Source organism: Lipophrys pholis (genome assembly GCF_963383615.2).
Source record: "Lipophrys pholis genome assembly, chromosome: 1".
Taxonomy (NCBI): domain Eukaryota; kingdom Metazoa; phylum Chordata; class Actinopteri; order Blenniiformes; family Blenniidae; genus Lipophrys; species Lipophrys pholis.
In genome coordinates, this window is record NC_137635.1 from 40190424 (window position 1) to 40214247 (window position 23824).

General features: G+C 41.4%; 1 protein-coding gene across 1 annotated transcript; it reads right to left on the minus strand.

Annotated features, from left to right (window-relative positions):
• Positions 1-2114: 2114 nt before the first annotated feature.
• Positions 2115-7917, minus strand: rgs18 (regulator of G protein signaling 18). The gene is made up of 5 exons (XM_080483179.1): positions 7683-7917; positions 7124-7228; positions 6838-6899; positions 6086-6252; positions 2115-4912 (listed from the first exon to the last, which is right to left on the minus strand). The coding sequence occupies exons 1-5, from the start codon at positions 7802-7804 to the stop codon at positions 4658-4660; spliced, it is 711 nt and encodes a 236-aa protein (XP_080339305.1). The 5' UTR covers positions 7805-7917; the 3' UTR covers positions 2115-4657.
• Positions 7918-23824: the final 15907 nt, after the last annotated feature.

Genomic DNA, 23824 nt, shown 5'->3' on the forward strand with positions numbered 1-23824 from the left:
AAATGTTTTTTTCTGTCATTTGGTGTTCGCATCTTATTCAGCCACTGAATGGACTTAAATCTATACGCTCCCGGATAAAATATCTCAGCAGCAGAGAGACCGTTCTGACCGGCAAATGCACAACCTGCGTTGATCACGAGCATGATGAGTCATGTGATTATGAACCGTATTTTGAGACTCATCCTCTTCTCCCTTTGGCTTTGCTGGTTGTGTACAGGTCCCACATTTATCACCATGAGCACGTTCACTCCATTTTCCTTTGGCCTGACCTTCTTGACCAACAGCTGAATGGTGATGAGCCCAAACAAACCAAGAATGTAAATCAAAACAGGTGATGGAAAACACCCAGGCAGCCCCTATTTGCATGTGTGTAGACACGCCAGGTTGAGGAATTTGTTTTTCAAAAAAGGTACAGTCATAAAAGATATGAGAACTACACCGAGGAGTGCGGTCTCTGCTGCAGTCTTTCCTGCATGTATTTCCTTTTTTTTTTTTTTTCCTGGTGAAATTTTGCCTTTCGTGGTTCTATATCACAATTTATTTGTGCACGCTTGAATGGTCACAGTTAACAACATCCAAGGACAAATGAACTCTGTATAGCCACAAAAATCTCGTTTGGTAAAAGAGCTCTAATTTGTTTTCATACACACTGCATGTCTTCTCCGAAATATGTGGCTCCTCTCTCAGTAATACAAAGAGGATTTGCAGTTTCTTCATCCTGCACAGGGTGGCACTCTAGTCCTCTTCAAGCGCTCTCTTTCCACCTTTATGTCCTCAATTCTCTGTAATTACTGACAGAACTGGATTTCTCCATTGTTGGTCTTGCTTGCTTTATTTGTTTGAACTCAAATAAGGTTTGGACTCTTGTGCTGAAGCCTCTTAAGCCTCACACTGCGGGGTGGAGATTGGCCGGGGTGAAGATGTAACAGAAAACCCATTTAAATTAGATTTCAAACCCCCATGAAAGTAATTCGGTGAACATGCATTTCGTTTACTTAGTGTCTCATCTCTTTCTCTTGACTGATATCATGAAAAGAGAGCATAGGGATGCAGAGAGACAACAAGTAACCTTCTATACTCTTTTTTTCCCCTCAGCAATACATTTAAATTTCAATACTCACTGGCAATTAAAGTGGAAATAGAAATAAACAACCAGAAAGCTATCGGCTGAATTTATGCTTGACATTGGTGGAAAGTACAATGCAAAAATGAAACTCCTAAAAAAGTATAGATAAGTTGTTTTTTATCCTCCACCTTGCCTCGACAGGTTCAACAAAGCTGATGATTCCTCTAACAATTGATTTTTATAACATTTAACCTTTACTCAAGAAAAAACGATGCTAGGATTTACTTCCAGAAGCCTGCCACTTACTTACTGATAAACATGCATCTGTTCTAAGACTCAGGGGAAGTTGTCGTTCATTTGGCATTCAGCTGTATCCTTTCTCCCCCTGCATAAACAGATGCCGCTAAATATGCTTCTAACACTTCAGTGGAGGTTCAGTGTTTATAGGGGAAGATACAAACTCTCACCTTGAGACTTTCAAACTGAACCCACTCTTTTGTTTTCAGCTGCAGCGAAATTTATTTAGGTCTGTCAATATCGTTGCAGGCCAACCGCATCAGGTGCAAATGGATTTATAAGAGGGGAAAATTTCACAACTCAATATCTGAGCCTGGGAGTCAGCACATCTCTCGCTAAATTTGGCTCATGCAGGGTCAGAATATAGAGCTTCGGAGATGGGACAAACCAGTTCTTCAGATGAAACCGGTGATGGGAAAGATCACAGCCTCGGGTTTACATAAAAAAAAAAAGGTGCATTTCTCCATCGACAAGGCTGCATGGAACAAAGCCTGAACTTCCAGAGACCCACTTTAGATGTGCAATTGACTTCGCTTTGTGTAACAGTGAGCCTCTTCTGGCTTCATCACTGCGATGCTATCCTTTTGAGACTGAGGTCCCATTAGATTCTAAACGTTATTTATTTGTAAATTCTGTATTATGAAATCACATTCTAACTCAAAGTACTGCATTTACCTTATGTGCAGCAAGCAAAGGCAAAGCAGTGACATGGGAGTCTGACTCTCCTCCTTTCATTGATAGATGATCTGCTGAGATGAAGGTGTTTATTTTCTCAGAGATAATTACCTGGCATTATATATACCTTCTTCACATCAGGGAAAATTGCATTACATATTTGTACTTACACACTGTAACGACATACATCATGTCTTATTAGATTAATTGGTTTCTGCATTTTGTGTTCCAAGTCCCAACTTGAAAAATGAAGTGGGAATCTGTGTAAAAAAAAAACCTCCACTATTAGACATGGTATAATAAATCCTTTCATTTTATACTCCGCTTAGACTGGTACTCATCGTGCTTTACAAGCTTCATATCTCCAGGCAAAATGCTCTCTTGTTCTTTTGTTCCCTGTCAGAGGTTGCACAATACATCTTTAACTTCTGGATGATTTCAGAGGCTTTTAGCTCAGCCTGAGATACAAATTTAAATACCAATGGGAAAGAAACATGCAAACTGCCAACAAAGTCTTAGCGGGCAACTAATCTTGCGCTGTGATGTATTTGGTAGGCTAGCTGAGTCTCTACTTTTGTTAACAGTCCATTAGAACAAAGGCTCCTCTTCACTGACTTCTTGTGGGAGAAGCCTGCTGGTACTACAGCGTAGGCATGCTGCTGCCGTCTACATGGATGCATAATTAATTTGACATGTGGGGTGTTCCACACTGGTTTTTTGGGGGGGATGACAGTGACTGGTTCTAAGATGGACTTTATTCCTTCGAAAGCAACTAGAAAGCCTAACATCTGTGTTAATGAGGTAAACCGGAGCTGTGTGTGTATACAGCGTCTTGTGCAGGGATGTGTTTCTTCATCATACATATTCAAGAGGTTGGGGGCGACAGTTTGGAATTAATCCATATTTGTCTTTGTAAGAAGTATAGCTTGTGCATACATATACCGTACAGTAATATGAATAATTCTGTGCTGGAGTGGTGGGATTTGATAAGGTCTATTAATTTTTCAGTGATTTGGAAAAGAGAGCTACATGCGATCACAATTTCCCCCACTGGTATAATATGCACAGATTATGGCTCCATTTGTCACATTTGAAAATGGTCATTCAAACTAATTAATGCCAGTAAAGGCCTCATTAAAACTGCTTTCATAGGAAAGTGTTTATTTGGGTTACTCCATATAATATAGTATGTACATTTTACAACAGAAAGTCAATACACTTCTTCCGAGTCATACATAAATTATTAGATGGTTGCAAAATACAAGACATTTGTTATTAACATGACATAATATTAGTATTCAAATAAGATATATGCACTTTCTTGGTGTAAAATGAGACACTTTGATTAATAGCAGAAGAATGAGGTGTATACCGCTTGTAAAACAACATTCAGTGCTGTGCAGTCATTAAATCTGTAAGCTGTCACTGTAAATTATTCTGGAGGGGGTTGTACAGTACAATGAATACATTCAAGGATTTATCTTAATGAAATAATGTCATATTACCTTGTGTACAACATCAACTGTATTATTATGATTGTATAAGGTGGAACTGCCAGACAAGAAAGACAGAGCGACTGAAGTGTATCGGGTCTAAAGTCAGGAGAGCAGCCTCAGTGTGGCTGTGTACACGGCTGGCTGGGTTCTGTCAGTAGCATCGAGGCACTTCAGCTGAAATTCTGTCTCTAACCATCACAATGTCATTCAAGTTTAGAAAAGGTTTGATGACGTCTTAGTAAATCATCTATGAGAAGATGAAGCCACAAGCTGTACAGCGGCTCAGAGAAAAAGCACGGTTAGGTCATTCCACCATGCTGCAGAGTAACATGGTTTCATTCTGAGAATATTCAATTGTGATTGGCCAGAGGGCGTCCAATACTTTTCAAATATCCTCATGACTGTGACATGGTGGCCTCATAACCTTTCAGAATGTATTCTCAACCCAGAAAGCTAATTGGGTCAGCTCTTATCCAGCTGTCTTCCCTGAACACTGAAATTGTTAAAATTTTGCTTTCTTACTTTTTTCGCAAAGAGCTCGACGACAACGTTGATATCACTCCCATGTCTGCATGACATAAAGCTATTGCCTGGAGACAGTTAACTTAACTTACCTTATCTGCACTTAGCCAGGGAATGTCCCACCTAAAACCCTCCTGCGACTCTATAATGCATCACTTTTTTTTTCCTGACGAATTAAACTGTCAGAATATAACATTTTAATTAGTTAGCATTTGAGGTGGAATTATAGTTGTTTTAAAGTACTTATAGATTCGGGGCGTCTGTTTCGTCCTATTTCTCATCTTAATGCCAAGCGAAACATGCCAACTGCTGTAGCTCCTCCTTACCATACATACGAGACTTGTAGCCATGTTTTCATTTACCTCTTAGCACAAAAACAGGCAAGCGCATTTCCCAAAATGTTCCTTTAAATTATTATAGCTCTCAAGTTATCATGGTGCAGTGTGCGGTTATAAAATAAAAGCACTCTGCAGAAGCAAACCTGCGGATAATAAACTTCCGCACCACACATTATGTTTCAACAATTGTGCTGCAAATCACGGTTTATCTGCTGCATAAAAATGTTTGGAAGAGCGAGCTGCTCCTCCTGTAATTGTGCCCACTACCAGGCTGACGGCTCAGTTGTGGCCTCTCCCCTCTCATTGAACACACAGGAGCGTGACCTTCTGCGAAACATGGTGGCTCCAGGGCCTTTCCTCCTGGTGAGACGCAGATAAATGTCAGAGAGCAGGAACCTGGGGTAGGAGTCCTTTTTCATCAGGCTATAGACTTTCATCTGGGCCGCTTCAAAACAGCCCTTTGTGGGCTGTGCGATGGTCTTCTGGATTTCCATCTTGGTGGTGTAGTCAATGTTGACCTGCGTAGAAAGAGACCACACCGAATCAGTCGCTAAAATTTGCATATGCATATATACAGTAAGACTAAACAGAAAAGATCACAAAATGTGGTAATGGCTGCATTTGTCTTCAGCTGAAAGAGTCTTGGATTTACATGTCCTCTGTGGTAGATTTTACAAAAAAAAAAAAAGTGTTGAAAACACAGTAGAAAGGGGATTTGTTGAAGGCCCTAGTAGATTTGTCTTTGACTGAGAAAACCTCAGACAATGACAAGAGAATAAGGGAAACCCCCAAATCCACATTGAGAGAAATGTAAAGTAGAACAATTTGAAATGTTTCAACAAAAAAAAATCTTTCTGGTTTAAAGGATATGCACACAGCTCTAAATTTAAGGTCATTTTTGACTGTTTTTCTCTATATGGACACAGATTGTCATTCTTGGTCATTATGGGATGTGAACGTCATTGGCGGTTGAAAACACCAGTGACCAGAGAATATGGTGTTAGTTTACTCACTTCTTTCCATTAATGTGTTTTAACTATGACAATATTATCCATGGAGAATAAAAAAAAATCTATAATACTTCTATTTGAAATAAAAAAAGTTCCTTTCAAAAGACAAACAAATATCCATGTGTATGAAACAATGCTTTATTCCTCCATCAGTAAGGAAGGTTGCATTCATTTACTGTTGCGTCTCGGAGCATTTCAGTCTGCTACATATTTACATATACATTCATCTTAAAAATGGAAGTGTGTGGGAGACTCTGACTCAAGTTTTCCAAACCCGCCACTAAACAGAAACTCTATTATGGTCACAACTGCAGCAAGCACCAAAAGCATCACATCAGATGGTGGTTGCAACACACCCGGGCAAGTGGAAACCTTTTTCACAACCACAAGTGTCTCACATAGAAATGCCCCAGCGTGCTTTACAGTGGTGCATGCACAGAGATGCATGACCTCAGTGAGCTGCTGCTCCCAATGATTGTTTACAAAGGTCAACATGCTGCAGGCTCATGACTATGTAGCGCTTTATAACCCGCCTACGGTTCTTTTTTTCTTTTCTTTTTTGCGATGAAAGAAATATTTCAAACCTCCAAAAGCTATCAGTGAAAAATATAGAGAGAAAACACTTAACCACAGGCTTTTTCAGTTGCACAGTTTATGATCTATAAAGATACTGTGTCATACCTCTTTAGGGGCTTCCGATTCAATAAAAACTGCATGAATATATTTGGCTTTGGACAGCAGTTTTGTTTCTGAATCAATGCTCTTGTATTCTTCACAGGCCAACCAGAACTCAATGTTTTCCTCACTGAACTCTGTCCTGAGGAACTGAGCGAAGGTTTGTACCCCATCTGATGTAGAGAAGCAGAAGCACAGACTCAGTGTTACTAATAGTCACGGTAGTAAAGCGGTGTAGAAAAGAAGAAGAAGAAAAAAAGAGTTAACTCTGAACAAGTTATGCACAGTAAATGTGTGAAGTGCAGCTTGAGGTTGAGATACCTTGAAAGTTGTTTAGGCTAAACAATTTAATTATTTAGAAGTGCTATGTAATCTTAACCATAATATGCCCAGTAATACTTATATTTATTATTATACAGACATCTTCAATACAAGGCACTGACTATTATAACCATTCCCAGATGAGCATATTTGGTGGTTTAGTGTTTCAGTGTGGCTCTAAAGTGCAACTTCTCGGACTAGGAGGAAGTTGCACAGTTTCTGTATTACAATTTGAACTAACAAACATTAAAAGATGTAGTGAAACTTGCACTGCTCTCCCCATTAACTATTTATTGCTCGCAGTGCTCTGTCACAGTCTACAATTCAAATAGAGCAAATTGTTTGACGGCATAAGAGACTGCATTTTTTGGCAGAAAGTTGACACTAGATTTTTTTTTCTTTTCTTTTTGAAAAGTTTCTTTGGGCATTAATCTGACCTGAGTGCTTTAGCAGTTCTTCAAAGGAGTCACTCCATTGCAAAGCTGCCTCTGGTGAGATGCTGCAAAGAAAAAAAACAACAACATATCAGCGATCCGGTCAGCTCTTCTCTAATGATGCAGCAAATGTAAAAAAAAAAAAAAAAGTCTGGGTTGCTCTCGGAGATGGCATGTTTGTGTGAGTGTGTAATGAGTCATTGAAGCCACAGGAAGCGGAGGTTAAAAATGAACAAGAGTTGTCCAAGATATTGCTTGTATGTGAAATTAATGATTTTTTTCCCCTCACTTGCTTGATGTCGTATCTGTCTTTTTATGGGGACTGACGTTTTCATGGGAGCCTGACTTGGTGAGAAAAAGGCTTAGTCGACTCTTCCTCTCTTTGTCTTTCTGCCTGCAAACAGGGAAGAAAAATACATCAAGTTCCACAAACTGTCTGTATTTGCAATTCTGGCGCCATTCACGAAATCAGCAACTTATCACAGACTTCTCTCCTAAGAGACACATTTCGAGAGTGGTTTACATGTCACACTATAGGTTACACAACCTCTTCGTGACACATCACAAGTCATGTGGGCTCACGTTTTATATACATACATTAAATAAAGACAAACTAATCGACAAATATAATGCTGATTTTATTTGGCTTTGAGTCACTATGCATGGACACGTCACACATTTACTGAGGAAATTAGGACATGCAACAAAAACTGATGCTGAATCTTTTTCTGATGATTTAAGTATCACCACTTCAATTTATGAGAGAATCTGATGCATTCCTTTTAAAGAAACATGAAAGTACTCATTCATAAATCAAGTCAGCAATTAACTGGGATTCAGATACGAACCTGCTGTTGTCGTCCTTCATCTTTGGTGCCTGCAAGTCCTCTGGACCAAGCGTTTTGAAATACGCTTCCTCCTTTGGGGCCATGTAGTTGAATTGAGGAAATAGAAAAAGCAGCGTCTCCATGCTGTTGTGTCTGTGTCTGACGTGCAAAGCAGCAGGCCACAAATTATTTAACCCGTCGCACGACGAGCCACCACGTCTTTTACAAACCCCGCTCGCATTTGGTTTCCCATACCTGCTCTGCTTCCTGTAATGATGTGCTTACTGTTAACAGCCACATCAGTGATAGAGAAAAACCCCCCTGGCTTCAACACCCGGACAATTGTTTACTTACAAATATAAAGAAAGCATCTGGCTTTGCTTATTCATAAAAGGTTTTTTTTTTTTTTTGTTACCCTGTTTGTTTTGCTTGAGGTGATATCGTGGTTTGTTTCCGAGAACACATTTTTAGCATTATCTGACACATTGTACCTCAGCAATTTTCAAGTAATAATTCAGGAAATATGAAAAACAAAAAAAAAAATGACAGAGATATTTGTATTTTTATAGACTCTGTAGCATTTTGATTCCTCTGTGTTTATCTTTTCCCATTACCAGTGTGATCATCGGGTGTGATGTTATATGAATAATGCGAAGCTTGTTGGTAAATGTCTTCCTTAAGTGTGAGATCCTGAGCATTATAAGAGGGGTCACTGATTCCGTGCTTCCACTTGTACCACCAGCAAGGCCACACGCTGCAGAGATGGAAAGAATAAAATGTAATGAATAATAAAATGTGTCTGCACTGAGTCTGGGCTTCGCTCCTTCCAGAACATCAGAGCCTTAATGGAGAAAGACAAACTGGTTGTGACACAGTGGAAAGCAACAGGGAATAGGTGCATTCTGGGCCAGATGGAGACAAATGTGATGTCTGTGTTGGAGCGAGGGAATGTGTGCCGTTGGTAAAGAAACCAGCGGAGACCTTGGCACCGTCAGATACACAAATGAAGCTCACATTAAATTTAATTTGCTCTTTATTTGTTTTAAAGTCAAGATTGGTCTTAAGACATTGTCATTTGGTGGAAGGTTCAGCTCTAATATACTCTCCGACGCCTCAGAACTTGACCCGGATATCATTCGTTCCTCTCAACAGCGGTCCCAGCCGAGTTAATTGATGCCTATAAAGGTATTGAAGGTTATTAAAGAAATTAGAGTGCTTTGACAGGGCTTGCCATTTTTCCTGTCTGAAATGTCATTAAGGAGTAGCAGCGCAGGTGAACTCGGGAGATCAAGGTGAGATCTGGAAAATTCACGGATAAATCCGTACGTGTGCTGTGCCGAGAGGCAAAGATGAGCTCGGCTCATTTATTAGCAGCATGTGATTCCACCCAAAAAAATCCATCTTAGCTCAGAGTTCAAAGCGCTTGTGATGCTGCTCGCAGTGGCAACAACCAACAAGCTGAAAATAGTGACAGATCTTGTGTTTTACCTGAGAACATATGCTTTCTCTATTTTGATGTATTTTGCATAGCAAGTTCGTCATAGAAACGAAAAAAACACATTTACCCATTTCAAAAGGTTAAAGTTTATTTTTGGGGTATTTGTGAACTACAAACAAACATGATCGGAGATCACTAAACGTCAATCAGAAGAATATGGAAAGAAAAAAGTGTGTATATATATAGAAGTATATGTATAAGTGTATGTATGTTCCTCACACATGTGGCATTATAGGTATGCACCTCAGCTCACGTTATTGTAACACCTGTATTTTCTGATGCTTGATGTTCTGCTGTCTCTATCAACTTCTGATCACTTGTAAGAATCTGTTGGTTTATTATAGGTATTCAACTTAATCCTACTCTCTATACTGCCACTGTGACCCCATATGGACTAAGCTGTAAAGAATGGATGGATCGATGTTAATCTGGTTTATACATCTTTTCTATATATATATGATCTATCTACAATCTCATGGAGAAATAATCAGGTTCCCCCAGTATCTTATTTCCTTGTTGCAACACAGAAATAGTCTACCAAACAGGCAGTTCCTTACTTTTTCTGTTATGTTTGTTTTGGGGAAATTTGGTACTTTTTCCAAGTATGATGAAGCAAATATGAGACATTGACATTATCACATCTTCCTAATAATGGTTGAATTGATTTTCTTTCTTCGTATAAGGTGTGTTCACAAACCGCCTATGAATTAAATAGCAAATAAATGATCTTACTGTTAGACCCTCAATCCACGGAGCTCTTGTGTGCCTTTAAGAATTAAATAGAAATGTTTTAATAGGTCAGTAAATTTTGTGCATAACTCCAGAGTGCGATTTGCAGGGAGGGATGAGGATCTATATCCCCACCTCTGATCTACTTAATCATTTTTGCCTCGAGGAAAAATGAAATTCATCTCCCCTGGATGATGAATAAAGCTATTTCACCAACAGACCGGACTGAAAAACATCAAATACAATTCTTTTAATAACAAAGTAAAGCAGAGCTGTCGCCTCTCACACATCGATAATAAAACTTGTTGAGTTGATTAACTCTAAACTCAAACGACAGACATTTTGTCAAGGAAGCGACTGGAAACGCAAGCGCACGACTGCAACACGGGTATGTGCTTCGCAGTATAATTCAGATACAGGCAGAGTTTAGTCGCAGGTGATAAGTCCAAAACTGGCAAAAAGTACATGCAAGGGATACCCAAAAGACAAGAGCAGCCAAGGTCAGGGAGCTAAACCGAATTGACAGACGAGACAAGGAAAACTACCAGGCAGAGCTGGAACAAACCCTGAGGAGCAGACATGAGAGACGAACTGGCACAGACAAATATTTACACTCCAGGGAGAGGGCAGAGGAACGACTCACACCTGACAACAATTAAGGGAGCAGCGTGCGGCACAGAGGAGGACATGAGGGTGGGCTCAGATAATCACCTGCAACAAGAGCAACCACAGAAAGGAAACAGGCAGTTCCTTACTTTTACTTAAACATCCACACACAGACACACACCCCGAGATCACCGATTCCTCGCACACTCACCTCACACCAAGCAGATGATGTTGACTGAATTACTGAGTTTCAGTATTTTCCAAACAAAGAATGTTGCTGTCATCTGATGTGAAAAATGTTTGAGATTTCTTGTTATAGCCTAATCAGAGGCTCTAGTATATCTCAGCATTACATTATTATGTGTGGCACTTTTTTGTTTTTTGTTTCACAAAAACATACATTTGTACAGCTTTTTGCATCAATATTGATATGAGTTCCACTCTCCTTTCCTTTTTGTCCACCCACCCGCCAACATTGTTGTCAAAAACTACATCCCTCTCTGCCGAAAGCATAACTCCAACTGCTCAACACGGAGATTACGATGAACTATGTTGATGAAATATGTGGCCCATGTAAAAGGATAGAGAAGTCAGGTGGACAATTAATGATTATAAAAAGAGTTCCTGGTAGTCTGACCTATATTCTCTGTCACGGATCGGTTTGGCACAAGCTACCTAAGTACTATGTATGTTACCGACATCAATAACACAACACATGCATTCCACACTTGTTTCTTTACTTTTCACTTTACTTTTTTGTATTAATTATTCATTTGTCGGTTTTCTCTCATATTCGATCGAAATGAGGTGCTCATAATTTCATAGTGAAACAGTCTCAGTGGCAGGAAGACAGAGAAAGATAGGGAACATTTCCCTTGGCCATTTAACAAAATTAAAGATTATATTATATAAGTGGGTTTTCTTGAAATCGGGGTCTGGTTTCGGTACAGGGACAGACTGTGTGATAAAAAGCTTCCTTTCCCCGTGGTTAGGAAAAAGACCCAGTTCTCCGGTGCTTAAATATGGAATTCATGCATAACATTGATGGTGAGTTGAGTTTCATTTCTAAGCCCATTGAAACAAAGACACTTGCTGCCAGACATACAAATATGAATTGAAAACTCCTCACGTATCATGATAACTTACCTTGTGTTTGGTAACTATCGAAATAAAAGCCCTAAACTTTGTGCAGTCACATCCCGTTGATTTTATAAACTGGACCTATCTTTTCCCTTCGGGTAAGAAGCAGATCCCTGAATCACTGAGATCAAGTTAAATAGCAGTACTTTACCTTCACTTTATGTATTTGTCAACTTGTCAAATGCCCAGTTGAGAAAACCACCAAAATCAATACATGCACACAGGAGAGAAGGTGCTCCAAATAAGAATGGGAATGGAAACAAATCATTAGTTCTATTTCACTTGATCATTTTTAAATAATATTTATGTTTTCAGTTTCAATTATACAACTCTTTGACCAGAACCAGCCTGGCTGGTTAGCTTTCCACACAATGTCATCATATTGTTAGCAGAACCTGAAGGAGAAAATAGAGAGAGGATTTCACCTCCGCATTTTTCCCCGAAGAGGCTGGTGTAAAAGCAAATTAACTCCACAATAATCGGTTTGTCAGAAGTGCCACTGAACTAAACAGTTATTTTTATCAGCACACAGCAGTTACACTAATTTGAAATCCCATGATGTCTAGCTGAGGTATAAAACTTAATTTTGGGGACCCGGCATTGCATGAATTGCCCCATTTTGCTCCTGTATTGCAGCATCAATAAACACAACTGTACATCTGTAGATGGTGATAATATGCAAATAGTCATTTATGAGTGTGCTTTGGATGTTGCCCAGTGAAAGGGGAAGTGATGGGGTTGAAACTGCAAAGTGCTGACATCGGTGACGGGGGTAGGAGGGGTGTTGTTACTTCCCGTCTTAAAACATCTGTTCATGTAAGTTTAGTAAGCCTGCTGTGTGTGTGCATGTGTGTGTGTGTGTGTGTGTGTGTGCGTGTGTGTGTGTGTGTGTGTGTGTGTGTGTGTGTGTGTGTGTGTGTGTGTGTGTGTGTGTGTGTGTGTGTGTGTGTGTGTGTGTGTGTGTGTGTGTGTGTGTGTGTGTGCGTGTGTGTGTGTGTGGGCACAAAGGCATTGGAGCCTGACAAGGAAATAAATCAATTGACATGACAGAGTATTACGGACTCCACCGCACCAGCAGGAAGTCGCACAGACGAACACAAAGAAACACAAACAGAAATGGAGATAAGGTTGGAAATTTCCTGAAAATGCACATAATTTGCAATATTCCCTTTGTACACTTGTATTCATAACAATATGCCTTGGTGGAATGGCTTTCATCTAAAAATAAGATACGGCCTGTGTGATGGAGAAAAAGACGCGGGGGTCCTCAGATGAGCGGCTGGGCATTGATAGGGCATTGATCTTCCCCACAAGGGCACAGTATGTCAAAATAGGACTGAAGACTGAGGAAATTCTTCATCATCTACCATATTAGACATTCCATTTAATGACAACAGCTTTGAATTATGTTGTGCTTCTACCTCCATTTTTAATATCAGAACTGTACTACCTGCTCGTTCATTTATTAAAAGATAAAAGGAGAGGAAAAAAGTGTTCACTGAGGAAAATGTATGTCAAAATTCATCGCTCACTCATGCATGTTATTAGTCAGGAGTGGCTGCAGATGACAGAGTGCACTTAGGAATGAGGCTTGAAATGATCGTGTTGAGCTATGTTGATGAAGATGGTCACAAGGAGACTGATGCAGATGCAGAGAGGAGTAAGCCATTTCTAGTAGATGGGCATGCATCAAATCTGACTTTGAAGTCAGAAATCAGAGTTGTCACCCATTATCACAGAAAAGAGATCAATGCTCCCCCTTCTCATTACCATATAGTCCGAAACAGTTGTTTTGCCAAAGCAGTGTGTACCGCAGAGCTCTGCGGATGCTGTCTTTGAGTCAGCTCTCAATGGGACCTATTGAAGCATCCTTAAGCATCTGAGTCTAATAATGTCCATTTGGACTTTAGTTTTTAATCACAGGATAAAAACAATACTTGCCTATCTTTGATCCATCTAACTAACTCTCTCACTTTATCATCACTGCCCAGTCCTGTCAAGAGAAAAACATGTTGGCAATATATATTCTATGTTATTTGGCACACCATCCATCGATTGAATATTGATCATCAGAGCTGTTTTGATTCATATGTCATTGATTCCATGAGGAGGGCAAAAACATATCTTTAGTGGCTGGAATGATTATTTGTTGTTATTATTTACTTGGTATATATGCCCCATACACACTCCTGTCATTCTACTATCAGCGGCTGTACAGTTCACACGTTCCAGATCCAGAGAAATACCATAGAGCTGCACAGAGAGGGGGATGCAGCAGGGGAGCAAATACTGTCACGCTGTATCAAGACACATCACAAATAATCCACACGCTCAATTGCAAACTTAACATATCGAAGCAAGTCTTGTTATTCTTGGAAGATACGCCCATTTCAGAACCTCATTCCGATGCATTACGTCACATAAAGAATGTCAGAAATGTGCTATATGTGCTCATACTGCTATATAAAACACACATAACCTGATTTACATAAGTAAGAAAATAAATTTCTCTTTAAAGTTACACTCTAAAACAAAAACACCTTCTCTACTTAAACTGAGTAGTTTTGATTTCTAAACATAACTAAACTGTAGCTGTGTCACATGACATGTTTCTATGACAATAACAATAAAGGGATGATACTTCCCTTTTTTTTGTCATTAATTATGAAGGTTTTATGTATCTAAAGTTTGTAAACTTTACCAAGACTTTTATTAATTTATTATTATTAATCTGCTGCAGCCACATACATTCCATTCCATATCATAGGTAAAATACGGAGAAAACATCGAAATCGGGAGTTCAACATTTTTTTCAATGTTCCCATTTTGGCTGGATTCCAATGTGGAAGTTTTGGTCCGACAATAAAGTTGGGAGCTGAGAAGGATTTTAGCTCTTACATACTAATGAAGCAAATCCTTTGTGCCACTGTTACACACTTTGGCAGCTTCCACCTGTAGGCACTATGTCTACATTTCCCCTGATAGGAAAGCTGTTATCATCACTTCCACACATCTCTATGTGCTGCGCTCAGTTTGTCAGTTCCTTACAGAGAGCGATAAAGTCAGAGCTTAGACTCCAAAATCAACACTCTTCTCTGCATTCAAATAATAATCTACTTCATGTGACATAAAGGGAGAGATATATTGGATTACATGAAGGTCTTTTAAGTTGACGTCTTTTTCTTTCACATACTGTATACTCCTCTGAGTGAAGGTGTATGAGTATGAGTGGAAAATTAGAAACACATCAGTTCTAAATGTATATATCAACATTGAGACCTCAAACCTGCAACCTATGATGAAAATAAGTCCATTTAGTCTCTTATCTGAACATTACAGGAATGATAAAAATAGACCGTTTGAGAGAATTATTGTATTAGAGTGCATAAGGCTGGACAGAAAACGGTATTTTTTGCTCATGGGTTCTACTAATGAGGATAATAAAGTGGGACTCCTATGACATAAGTGAGATTTCTCTTGGCTGCCATGTGTGTGGGACATCAAGTATAAATCCAATTTATTTGTAATTCTCTAGCACTTCCATCCAAGACGTTATTTAATATTAATTACTTGCGCGGGTGTTCAGCTCACTTATAGCTTGTGCCTGTTGGATGCGGCAGAACAGTCTCCCTACCTCTGCATTGAGTGGAGTTCAATCCCCAGCTGTGGAGCGCTCCACCGTTGAGCTTGCAGTTGTGCAGATGGCTTCACTGCACTAATGACTCCTACTGGGTGGTTGGGTTGCTTGTGCAGAGAATGCAAAACAAAAAGCCACATATCATATATAACCTGGTGGGTGAAATGAGGCCCATCTTGTCTCATGAGCCTAATTAAATCTACACAGAAACAGACCACGGGGCCTGGAATCCGTTCATATGAGCTCCACTCGAAAATCTCTTTGCTACCAGGTTGTTGGAGACATTATGGAGCTGCTGTGAAATGGGACCATGTAGAGAAATTTGCTTTAGATGCCAGATAAAACAAGGCACCATCCGAGGCTTGAACTTATGTAACAGTCCTCAAGGACAATGTTAACACTGCAGTAAATGTGATATTTATTTAAAAACAAAAATCTAAATATGACTAGAACACAAAGACAGAGACAGTGTGTTCATGTGTAAACACACACACACACACACACACACACACACAAACACACACACACACACACACACGGAGGTAGGCAGGTAGATGATGCATGTATAGATTGCCATAGTAAACTAAAATAAAATGCTGCTTTTCATGAGATCCAAGTATCTTGTCACAAAACTAAGGATGAAAAATGAGATCATAAATTGTGACCACATAGTGTGCGAGTGTTTTTGAAATGTGGTAAAATACAATGAACATGAAGAGCACCGACTCAAACGGTTAAATCTCCTCATTCAAGATGGTTCACAGCTCTGCAATCAAGCGTGGGATCTCCCTCGTTTGACTTTACAAGAAGTTCGAGAGCTTCCAGGAAACGAGCTCCACTTTGGGCTGATGTGTCTGAGAAGCAGACAGCAGAGAGAGACACAAAGCGACGGCACGGCAATGTGGCCTCAGACAGGCTGACATCATTTCCTTGTCTGAGTCACACAGGTGCTCCCTCCACAGATGAAAAGCTGTAGCACTTCTGCGTAATTCTCCCGCTAGCGGCCTGAAGTGAAAGGAAAAGCAATGTAGAAAGGGGATTTACAAAAGAAAAACAAAAAAAAAAAAACCCTGTTTCATCTGAAGTGCCTGTAATACAACATGGTTTCCAGGTAACACATAATGAGAATCTGTTCACTTCTTTGAACTTAAGTAACAACATCTCATTAATAGCCTAACACTGAAACATTTGATCCAAAATATGAATGCAGAAAGTATCCCTCCATCATATTAAAAATGTCTCAAATAATATTAGGTAGGTTAGATAGATAGATAGATAGATAGATAGATAGATAGATAGATAGATAGATAGATAGATAGATAGATAGATAGATAGATAGATAGATAGATAGATAGATAGATAGATAGATAGATAGATAGATAGATAGATAGATAGATAGATAGATAGATAGATAGATAGACAGATAGACAGACAGACAGACAGACAGACAGACAGACAGTATACTGATCCCATGTTGGAAATTGTCAGGTTGCAGCAGCTTAGACAACTGAAATTAACATACAAAAAAGTATATATAGTAAATATCTAGTACTAATAAAAATATAATATAGTAAAATATAACATTATAAATGAATACTCATGGTAATACAAGGAGTTAATTTTCACAATACTCTGCATGTTTACTGTCCATCCTCTGATACTTATCTGTTCCAAATAAATAATCCTGCCAGCTGACAAACACACCAACAACTTTGGCTTATTTTACATCTGCACAGGAGCACAGGATGCTTTTGCACGCAGAATCGCTGCCACCACCTAACGATGACCCGGGGAACTGTAACACAACCAGATCATCGTCGCAGAGCCCGGACTAACTTTCTTTGAGTAATCTGGTTACGTTTTTCAATGGCAGCTGCGGGACATGAAGAATTGATGTTCCTGTTTTGAGAGGTTGGAAACTCGGAGCAGGATGATGCATTTTCATGTACGTTAACAGTTATCATAAGACACATGAAAGATGTACTGTCTTCACTTGCTTTGTGAGCAGGGAGCTTAGTCAGACGGGGCTTTTTTGCCTGCTGTTGCAAAATGCTAACTCGATCCTGATTATCATACCCACTGCCAGAAAGATCGTTTTTCACATTTTATGATTTCTTTTTTTTCTTTCCCTTTTGCTGGTGCGGTGTTTCAAATCAAAATGGACCACCCTGCCTCGCCCTGCGAACAAATTGGCCCTGCGACTGAATCTTACTACCAATTCAAATGAGACTCAAATGCAACACTGACTTCCCATGAATATTGCATCTGTTTTTGCTTACAGTCCCACATTTTTAAGACATTAATGTTTAAAAGAGAGAGTTTTAAATTTAGGCTTTATCCAACGCAGGTTTGTTTCCCATCTTAAAATATTCTGTAGCCATGTTCTTGGAGGATGTTAAATGTCTTCCTGCGGTCCAGACACAAGAACCTCCGCTGGGATGGCGCTAAGGAGATTGTGCCAAGACCAGGCACGCAATGTGAGGAATTTTTTTTATTTTTTTGCAATGAACTATTCCTTTGTGCAGACACTCTGAGTGATGTGGTTGTAAAGAGCCCTGGACAGAGTTCTTTATCATAGGTCTATGAGACTTTCAGAGTCTCTCCAGTAATCAGGTCCACATGCCAATAGTGATGGATTCTACTCTGCAGCCACACTGCAAACACCGCACACATACAAATCAGAATTTACATGCCTAAGTCTTTCTTGATCAATAAACATTTACTCCTGAGGAGAGACTGCATCTGCCAGCCTGTCTGTGTAATCAGATCAAACGTTTGTATTGATGAATGAAAAAATGCACAAATGGGACAACCTCTCAGACGCAGATTGGCTTTTGTCAAGTATTTTCTGTCAATGCATATAAAAAAAAAAAATAAAAAAAAAATCCTGCTTTAACACACCAGCATTTCACTCAGTTTCAGTATTAGTCCAAACTCAATCGGGAACGGTCTGCTGATTCAATCAGACACCGAGCAAATGCAGGTGGACATGCAGCTGATACAGCGTCCAAAAATGAGAAGGATGCTAATGCCATTGCTGTAAAAGACAGATCATTTTAATCAATTAGCTGAAAGCATTTTGTGTAGCTGATTAAGCCAAAGAAGAAAACTATGAATTGCTGCGCGACTCAGGTTGGACGACAAGGAGGAGGTCGCCGTGCCTCAGCCGTGACGAATGTTGGGAGCACGCTCGGACGCTGCTGGACTACTAAAACTTTGCAGAGAGATGCTGGATATTGTGATTCAATGTGTCTCCTCAGTGAGAAATGTAATACATGTTTGACTGGTGACTATGAGAGAACAGACTCACGCTGTGACACAGATTGGAGTTTGAATGTGAAGAGATTTCCTGGCGGACTGTCACTTTGTGAAATTGTCGTCCATTCTATATGTGCTCCCTTGATTTTTATGTAAAAAAAAAAAACAACAACAAAACTAATCATTCCCTGAGCTTCCTCACTTGAAAATGGTGTAATACCACAAAGGTAAATGGGTTACATCCAGAAATGTATATCATTATTCTTGCCTTTATTATATCTTATATGAATACAAATGTGTGCCTACTTTGCTGCCCCAGATAAAAAAAACAACTTTATCCTTTTCTAAATGAATACTTATCTCTCACGTACCCTAATTCTGATTGAATGCTTCTGCCTCTTATTTAATCAGTTTTTACCAGAGCTGGTACCTCACCCATGCAGGGACAAAATGAGCCCGTGTATCATGCCTTAAAGCAAAGAGCCCTCTTTCTTGGATGCACTTACTCCTCTCCGCAGGAAGGTCAAAGGTCAAAGTCAGTTAAAGGTCAGCAGTCCTGGAGCTGGTGGGGATTCAGTCCGAAGCTCAAGGGCGTTGCGGTAAGAAGGTTTCTCGCCGAGTCTTCTGGCATAAAGGTCAGTGACCCTGCTCAGTTTGCTCGCCTGCTGCCCAAAAGTCACCTCTGCAAGATTTTCGTCTAAACAAAAAAAAGCACTGATGAAAGAAACGGAGCAATCATTTGCATGAATTATTGTTGTTTCATTGAGTTTAACATTTCTCCAACTGCCTTTTAAAAGAGTATTGTACTAATATAAAAAACAGATGACTGAAAATCAATGTCATAATCAATATAGAATCACAAGATTAGGTTGTGCTCGTCCTCACAGTTGTGTCACGTCAGCAGTAAATCAATACAAGTTGTAATTAACAAAATTGTTATGCCAAATCTCTCCTGTGACTCCAGATCGCATCCTGCAGGATAAAGTGAGTCACAGTCACCCCCGCTGTGTCTTATTGCATCTGCGATTACGGCGTCTTCATCATATTTTCATTTCGTCTATCTATAGTGGAGGCTACAATCGTGCCACCTGCTTTCTCCTCATTTCTCTTCTGTCAAGGTTTGAAGGTCTCTTGACTCATCATTCAGCATCCTCTCGCCTCCTCCTCTCCGACTCTAATCCGCTCTCCGTCAGACCTCGGTCTGTCCACGTTCACCCATCCTGCTCTCGCTTTGTATGAGGCAAGTCCAATTACAGAGAATTATTTGGCTGATGGTGTGTGAAACACATTGCACCAATTATCAGTGTACTATAAACAGACTGTTATCCGTGAAATCCCTCTGCCTGGGAGCATTCAAGGGTAGTGGCATAATTAATATGCAAGGAAACCAGGTCACAGATAAAGCTGGCCATTGGTCCAACTGGAAGCTCCTGCAGAGGAGTGTCTGTTTACTCTGCATTTCATTTTGATAGGAAGCTTTGTCCAAACGAGAGGAATGCCTCATTTCGAAACGACGAGCATTTATTCTCCGTGTAGCAGTTAATTCACATTTCAGTTTTTTGGCAAGACGAGTATCACTATTACTAAATACATGCAGCGGTGTAATTAAATCAAGAAAGTCTAAACATTTTATAAAGGCTCTTTAAATGAAATGAATGGAAAAAAAAGACAAGGTAACTAGTCTATAAACGAAAGAATTATGTTGGATGTGGTCTTTTAAAAGCTTCTATTTATTTATTAAAATGACCGTATAATTGATTTTTTAGTAATGTTCAGTTGTAAAATCAATCATCAGACACTTAAAGGACGAAATCACTAAGAATGATTCAGGAGGAGGGCGAATGAGGGGGGGTGCCCTGACCACTGGCCTCCGGCTGGGCTCGCACTGGGCCCTGCGGGTCTCAGACTCTGCTGTCTGGCCGTTGGGTGGGGTGGGGGCTCCCTGCCCGGGTCCACTTACGGCGCCTTGTTGGGGGGGGTGTGGCTCCCCGGGTCCTAGGCCGGCCGCTCGGGGGTGGGGTGGGGCAGCGCGGGGGGTCCAGCTGGGCCAAGGTCCTAGCGACGGGGGGACCCCCTCCCTCAGAACCCTCCCTGCCTTACCTCACCTTATATTACTCCACAATAGGGAACAGTGGGGCGGTGCCTAGGTGGGGGGTCCGGGCTACTTAACTGCGGTCTGGGTCCTCCCCCGACTTTGCACCACCCACAATTTTAACCACACTTAGTCACGCAGGGTCTTGAGGGGGTAAGCCGCTTTCGGGGTTCTGCCGCTTGTCAGCGGTAGAACGCCCGGGCCCCGCTACCCCCCAATTTTAAACCGCACCATAGACACACACATTGCATCCACCTCTTCAAAACACAAAGACACACCCTTACATACATCCAACACACATATAGGGCAGGGGAAGGGCGGGAGACGTGGCTCCCCCCAGCACCTCCCGCTGGGGTCCCACCCCGGCCCGGGGTGAGTGCGGCTGGGATGCGGGGGGCGCGCTCCCTCGGGCATGGCGCTCGTGGGGGGGCTGGGGCGCGGTGCTCCTTCTCCATTTGCTGTTGGATTAGTGGAGGTTGGGACACCGCGGTGGCCGGGTGGGGGCCCGGCCGGCGGCCTGGGGGGGCGAGAGTCATCACTCCCCCACCGTCCCGTGTGTGTGTGTGTGTGTGTGTGTGTGTGTGTGTGTGTGTGTGTGTGTGTGTGTGTGTGTGTGTGTGTGTGTGCCCGTCTGCGTCTGCGTCTGCGTCTGCGTCTGCGTCTGCGTCAGGGGTGGGTGTCTGTGGGGGGTGGGTCAGGGGTTGGGTATTTCAATTAAAACCGGGGGGGAGGATCATGGGGCGGGTGGGATATGAGGCTCCTGGGGGTGTAGAGTTGACTGTCCTCCGACCGGGGCCTGCGCCGGCCTTCGCTTTCCTGGGTCTGGGGGCGGGGCTGGTCCGGGGCGCGGCGGCTGGGGCCGTCTCTGCCTTGCCGGGTTGAGGGGGGGCGGTGGGTGGGCCTGTTCCCGGGGGTGCGGCGGGACTCGCCGCCGGGGTTGTGGGGGCTCTCGACCCGCTCGGCCCGGGGGCACTGCTCCGGCCTTTTCTCGGCTTGGCGGCTTGGGTCGGGGCCTGGGGCCCTGTGCCCTGTGCCCTTTATCCTTCTCTTGTGGGCCCCTCTTGCCTGGGGGGGATTCCTCTCTGCATTCTCCGTCGGGTGCTTTTTGGGCGGGGACGTGGCTCTCTGGGGTGGTTCGCTGGGGTCTCCCCGGGCCTGGGGGGCTTCCGTCTGCCGGGGTGGCGGTGTCCGGGCCCGATGGCCTCGGACCCCGGGGTCTCGCCACGGGTCCCCCCACAGCAGTTCTGGTCCCACCCAGTGGACAAACCACACACACACACACACACACACACACACACACACACACACACACACACACACACACACACACACACACACACACACACACACACACACACACACACACACACACACACTTCCACTCCTCACGAAAGGTGCTTCTGAAGTTGCTTGTTCTCTATCATCATTTGCTCAAACTTTAAAAATCATGTTCCTCTTTTGTTGTCACCTCTTTGTTAATTCATGTTCCTGCTTCACGTTACTGTCTAGATAGAGCTGCTCAGGCTGGTTAATCTAAGAAATCAAATTACTGTCTAGATAGAGCAGCTCAGGCTGGTTTAATCCAAAAACAGTTGGAAAATATTTGGATCAGTGTGATAACTGCAAATAATATATGTAGCACAACAAGGATATTGTATGTTATCCCCCTACCCCCTCCCCCCTCCTCCCTCCTCCCTCAACCTTTTTCTCTCTTTTCTCTTCTCTCTCTCTTTGAGCGTTCCCCCCCGCTCGTGTACGGCAGCCATGCCATCTTCTGACGGAGAAGGCAACAGGAGGAGACTCCAGGTCTCTTCCTGTTGCAAGACCAAAATCTGTTCTGACTCCGAAGGCTCTCAATCACATCATATTGTTGGCCCAAGCTGCCGAACAGGACAAGGGCAAAAAAAGAAAAAAAAAAAAAAAAAAAAAAAGAATGATTCAGGAGCCAATGCTGAAATTAGCTCTCCACTGCCTGTGCAATATTGGTGAATATACTATAACAGTACATTTCATACAAGAGTTCTAGTATACATGCCATCAGTTGAAGTTTACTGATTAATCAACTCTTGCCTGTATCCCATTAAAAACATCAAAAAGAAGTCAGTGTCTTGTCGGAGTTTTCCAGCTGACCTTTTTTTCTAAACTCCCACTCGAGAGAGCCAAAATGATCTCATCATAACTTAGTAACCATAACAAGGCATGGCAGGTCAGTCAACCTTCAAGTTTCTCCTCGTGTTAAAGCAATGTGCAAAGTGATCCTTGGCATTTAGGGAGCTTTTAAGTTGGGGCTTTTTCTACAACAAAAACAACAAAGCAGAAGAGTGAGTAATTGACTAACCCGTTCTACCCCGGAGGTCTCAGTACGGAGACCTCAGAGGCCGGATCTATTATAAAAACACAAGCACAAGCATCATTGTTTTTCAAAGGTTGCAGAGTGTGGCATATTTACTGAAGAGGCTGCCCAGTGTCACTACGACTGAAACAGATGTAGCATCTGTTGCCCTTCATTTCTTTTTCACAATCGGTCGCGCTGCAGTATATTTTCCATTTTTTTTCTCTAAAAGCAGACTCTATAAGATCGGTGTCAGTGACTCACTGTTGTAAGACTGCCTGTTATTTACTCTCTAATAGGTCAAAGTAAAAGTGCCTTTTTCTTTTTCCTGGAGTTTTTCAGATCTCACTCCGAGCTGGAGATGAGGACAAGGACACTTTTTGTATTTCTGCCTTCTCCCAAGTATCTTTTATCCATAAAGCCCAAGGTTCTTCATTCTGGCCCTGATATTTTGCAGCTATTACTCAATAAGTTTTGGTGCTTTCCTTTTGTCTTGGACATTTCAAAGTTAGTCCAAATTTAAGTGTTTAAACAGGAGCTTATTAGTGGCTTGACTTGCAACCAATAGTACGAGCCAATCAATGACTAACTACATTATCTATTAAGGCTATAGATTATGTTAAGACAGATTCTTGCACCGTGTAGTATTTCGGTTTGAATGACAGTGGAGAAACAATAGCTAACATTGAATGTATTGGATAGTAAGATAATAAGTTGTTTTTAAAATGGACATATTTTGCATTAAGATTTAAAAGTCTGAATATGTAATTTTCATTAAGATTGGCTTTTTTTTAATGTCTTAACGACTCTTTTGGATCTTCAGGTGTGGAAGAAGCTAACCATGAATATATGCATAAATCTGCAAATACAA

Excerpts from the sequence above, each read along its gene's own strand:
- rgs18 (XM_080483179.1), bottom strand. The coding sequence starts at position 7,804 with ATGGAGACGCTGCTTTTTCTATTTCCTCAATTCAACTACATGGCCCCA. Across the intron at positions 6,253-6,837 it reads AGAACTGCTAAAGCACTCAG|ATGGGGTACAAACCTTCGCT; the intron begins GTCAGATTAATG and ends TCTCTACATCAG. Across the intron at positions 4,913-6,085 it reads AATCGGAAGCCCCTAAAGAG|GTCAACATTGACTACACCAC; the intron begins GTATGACACAGT and ends CTTTCTACGCAG.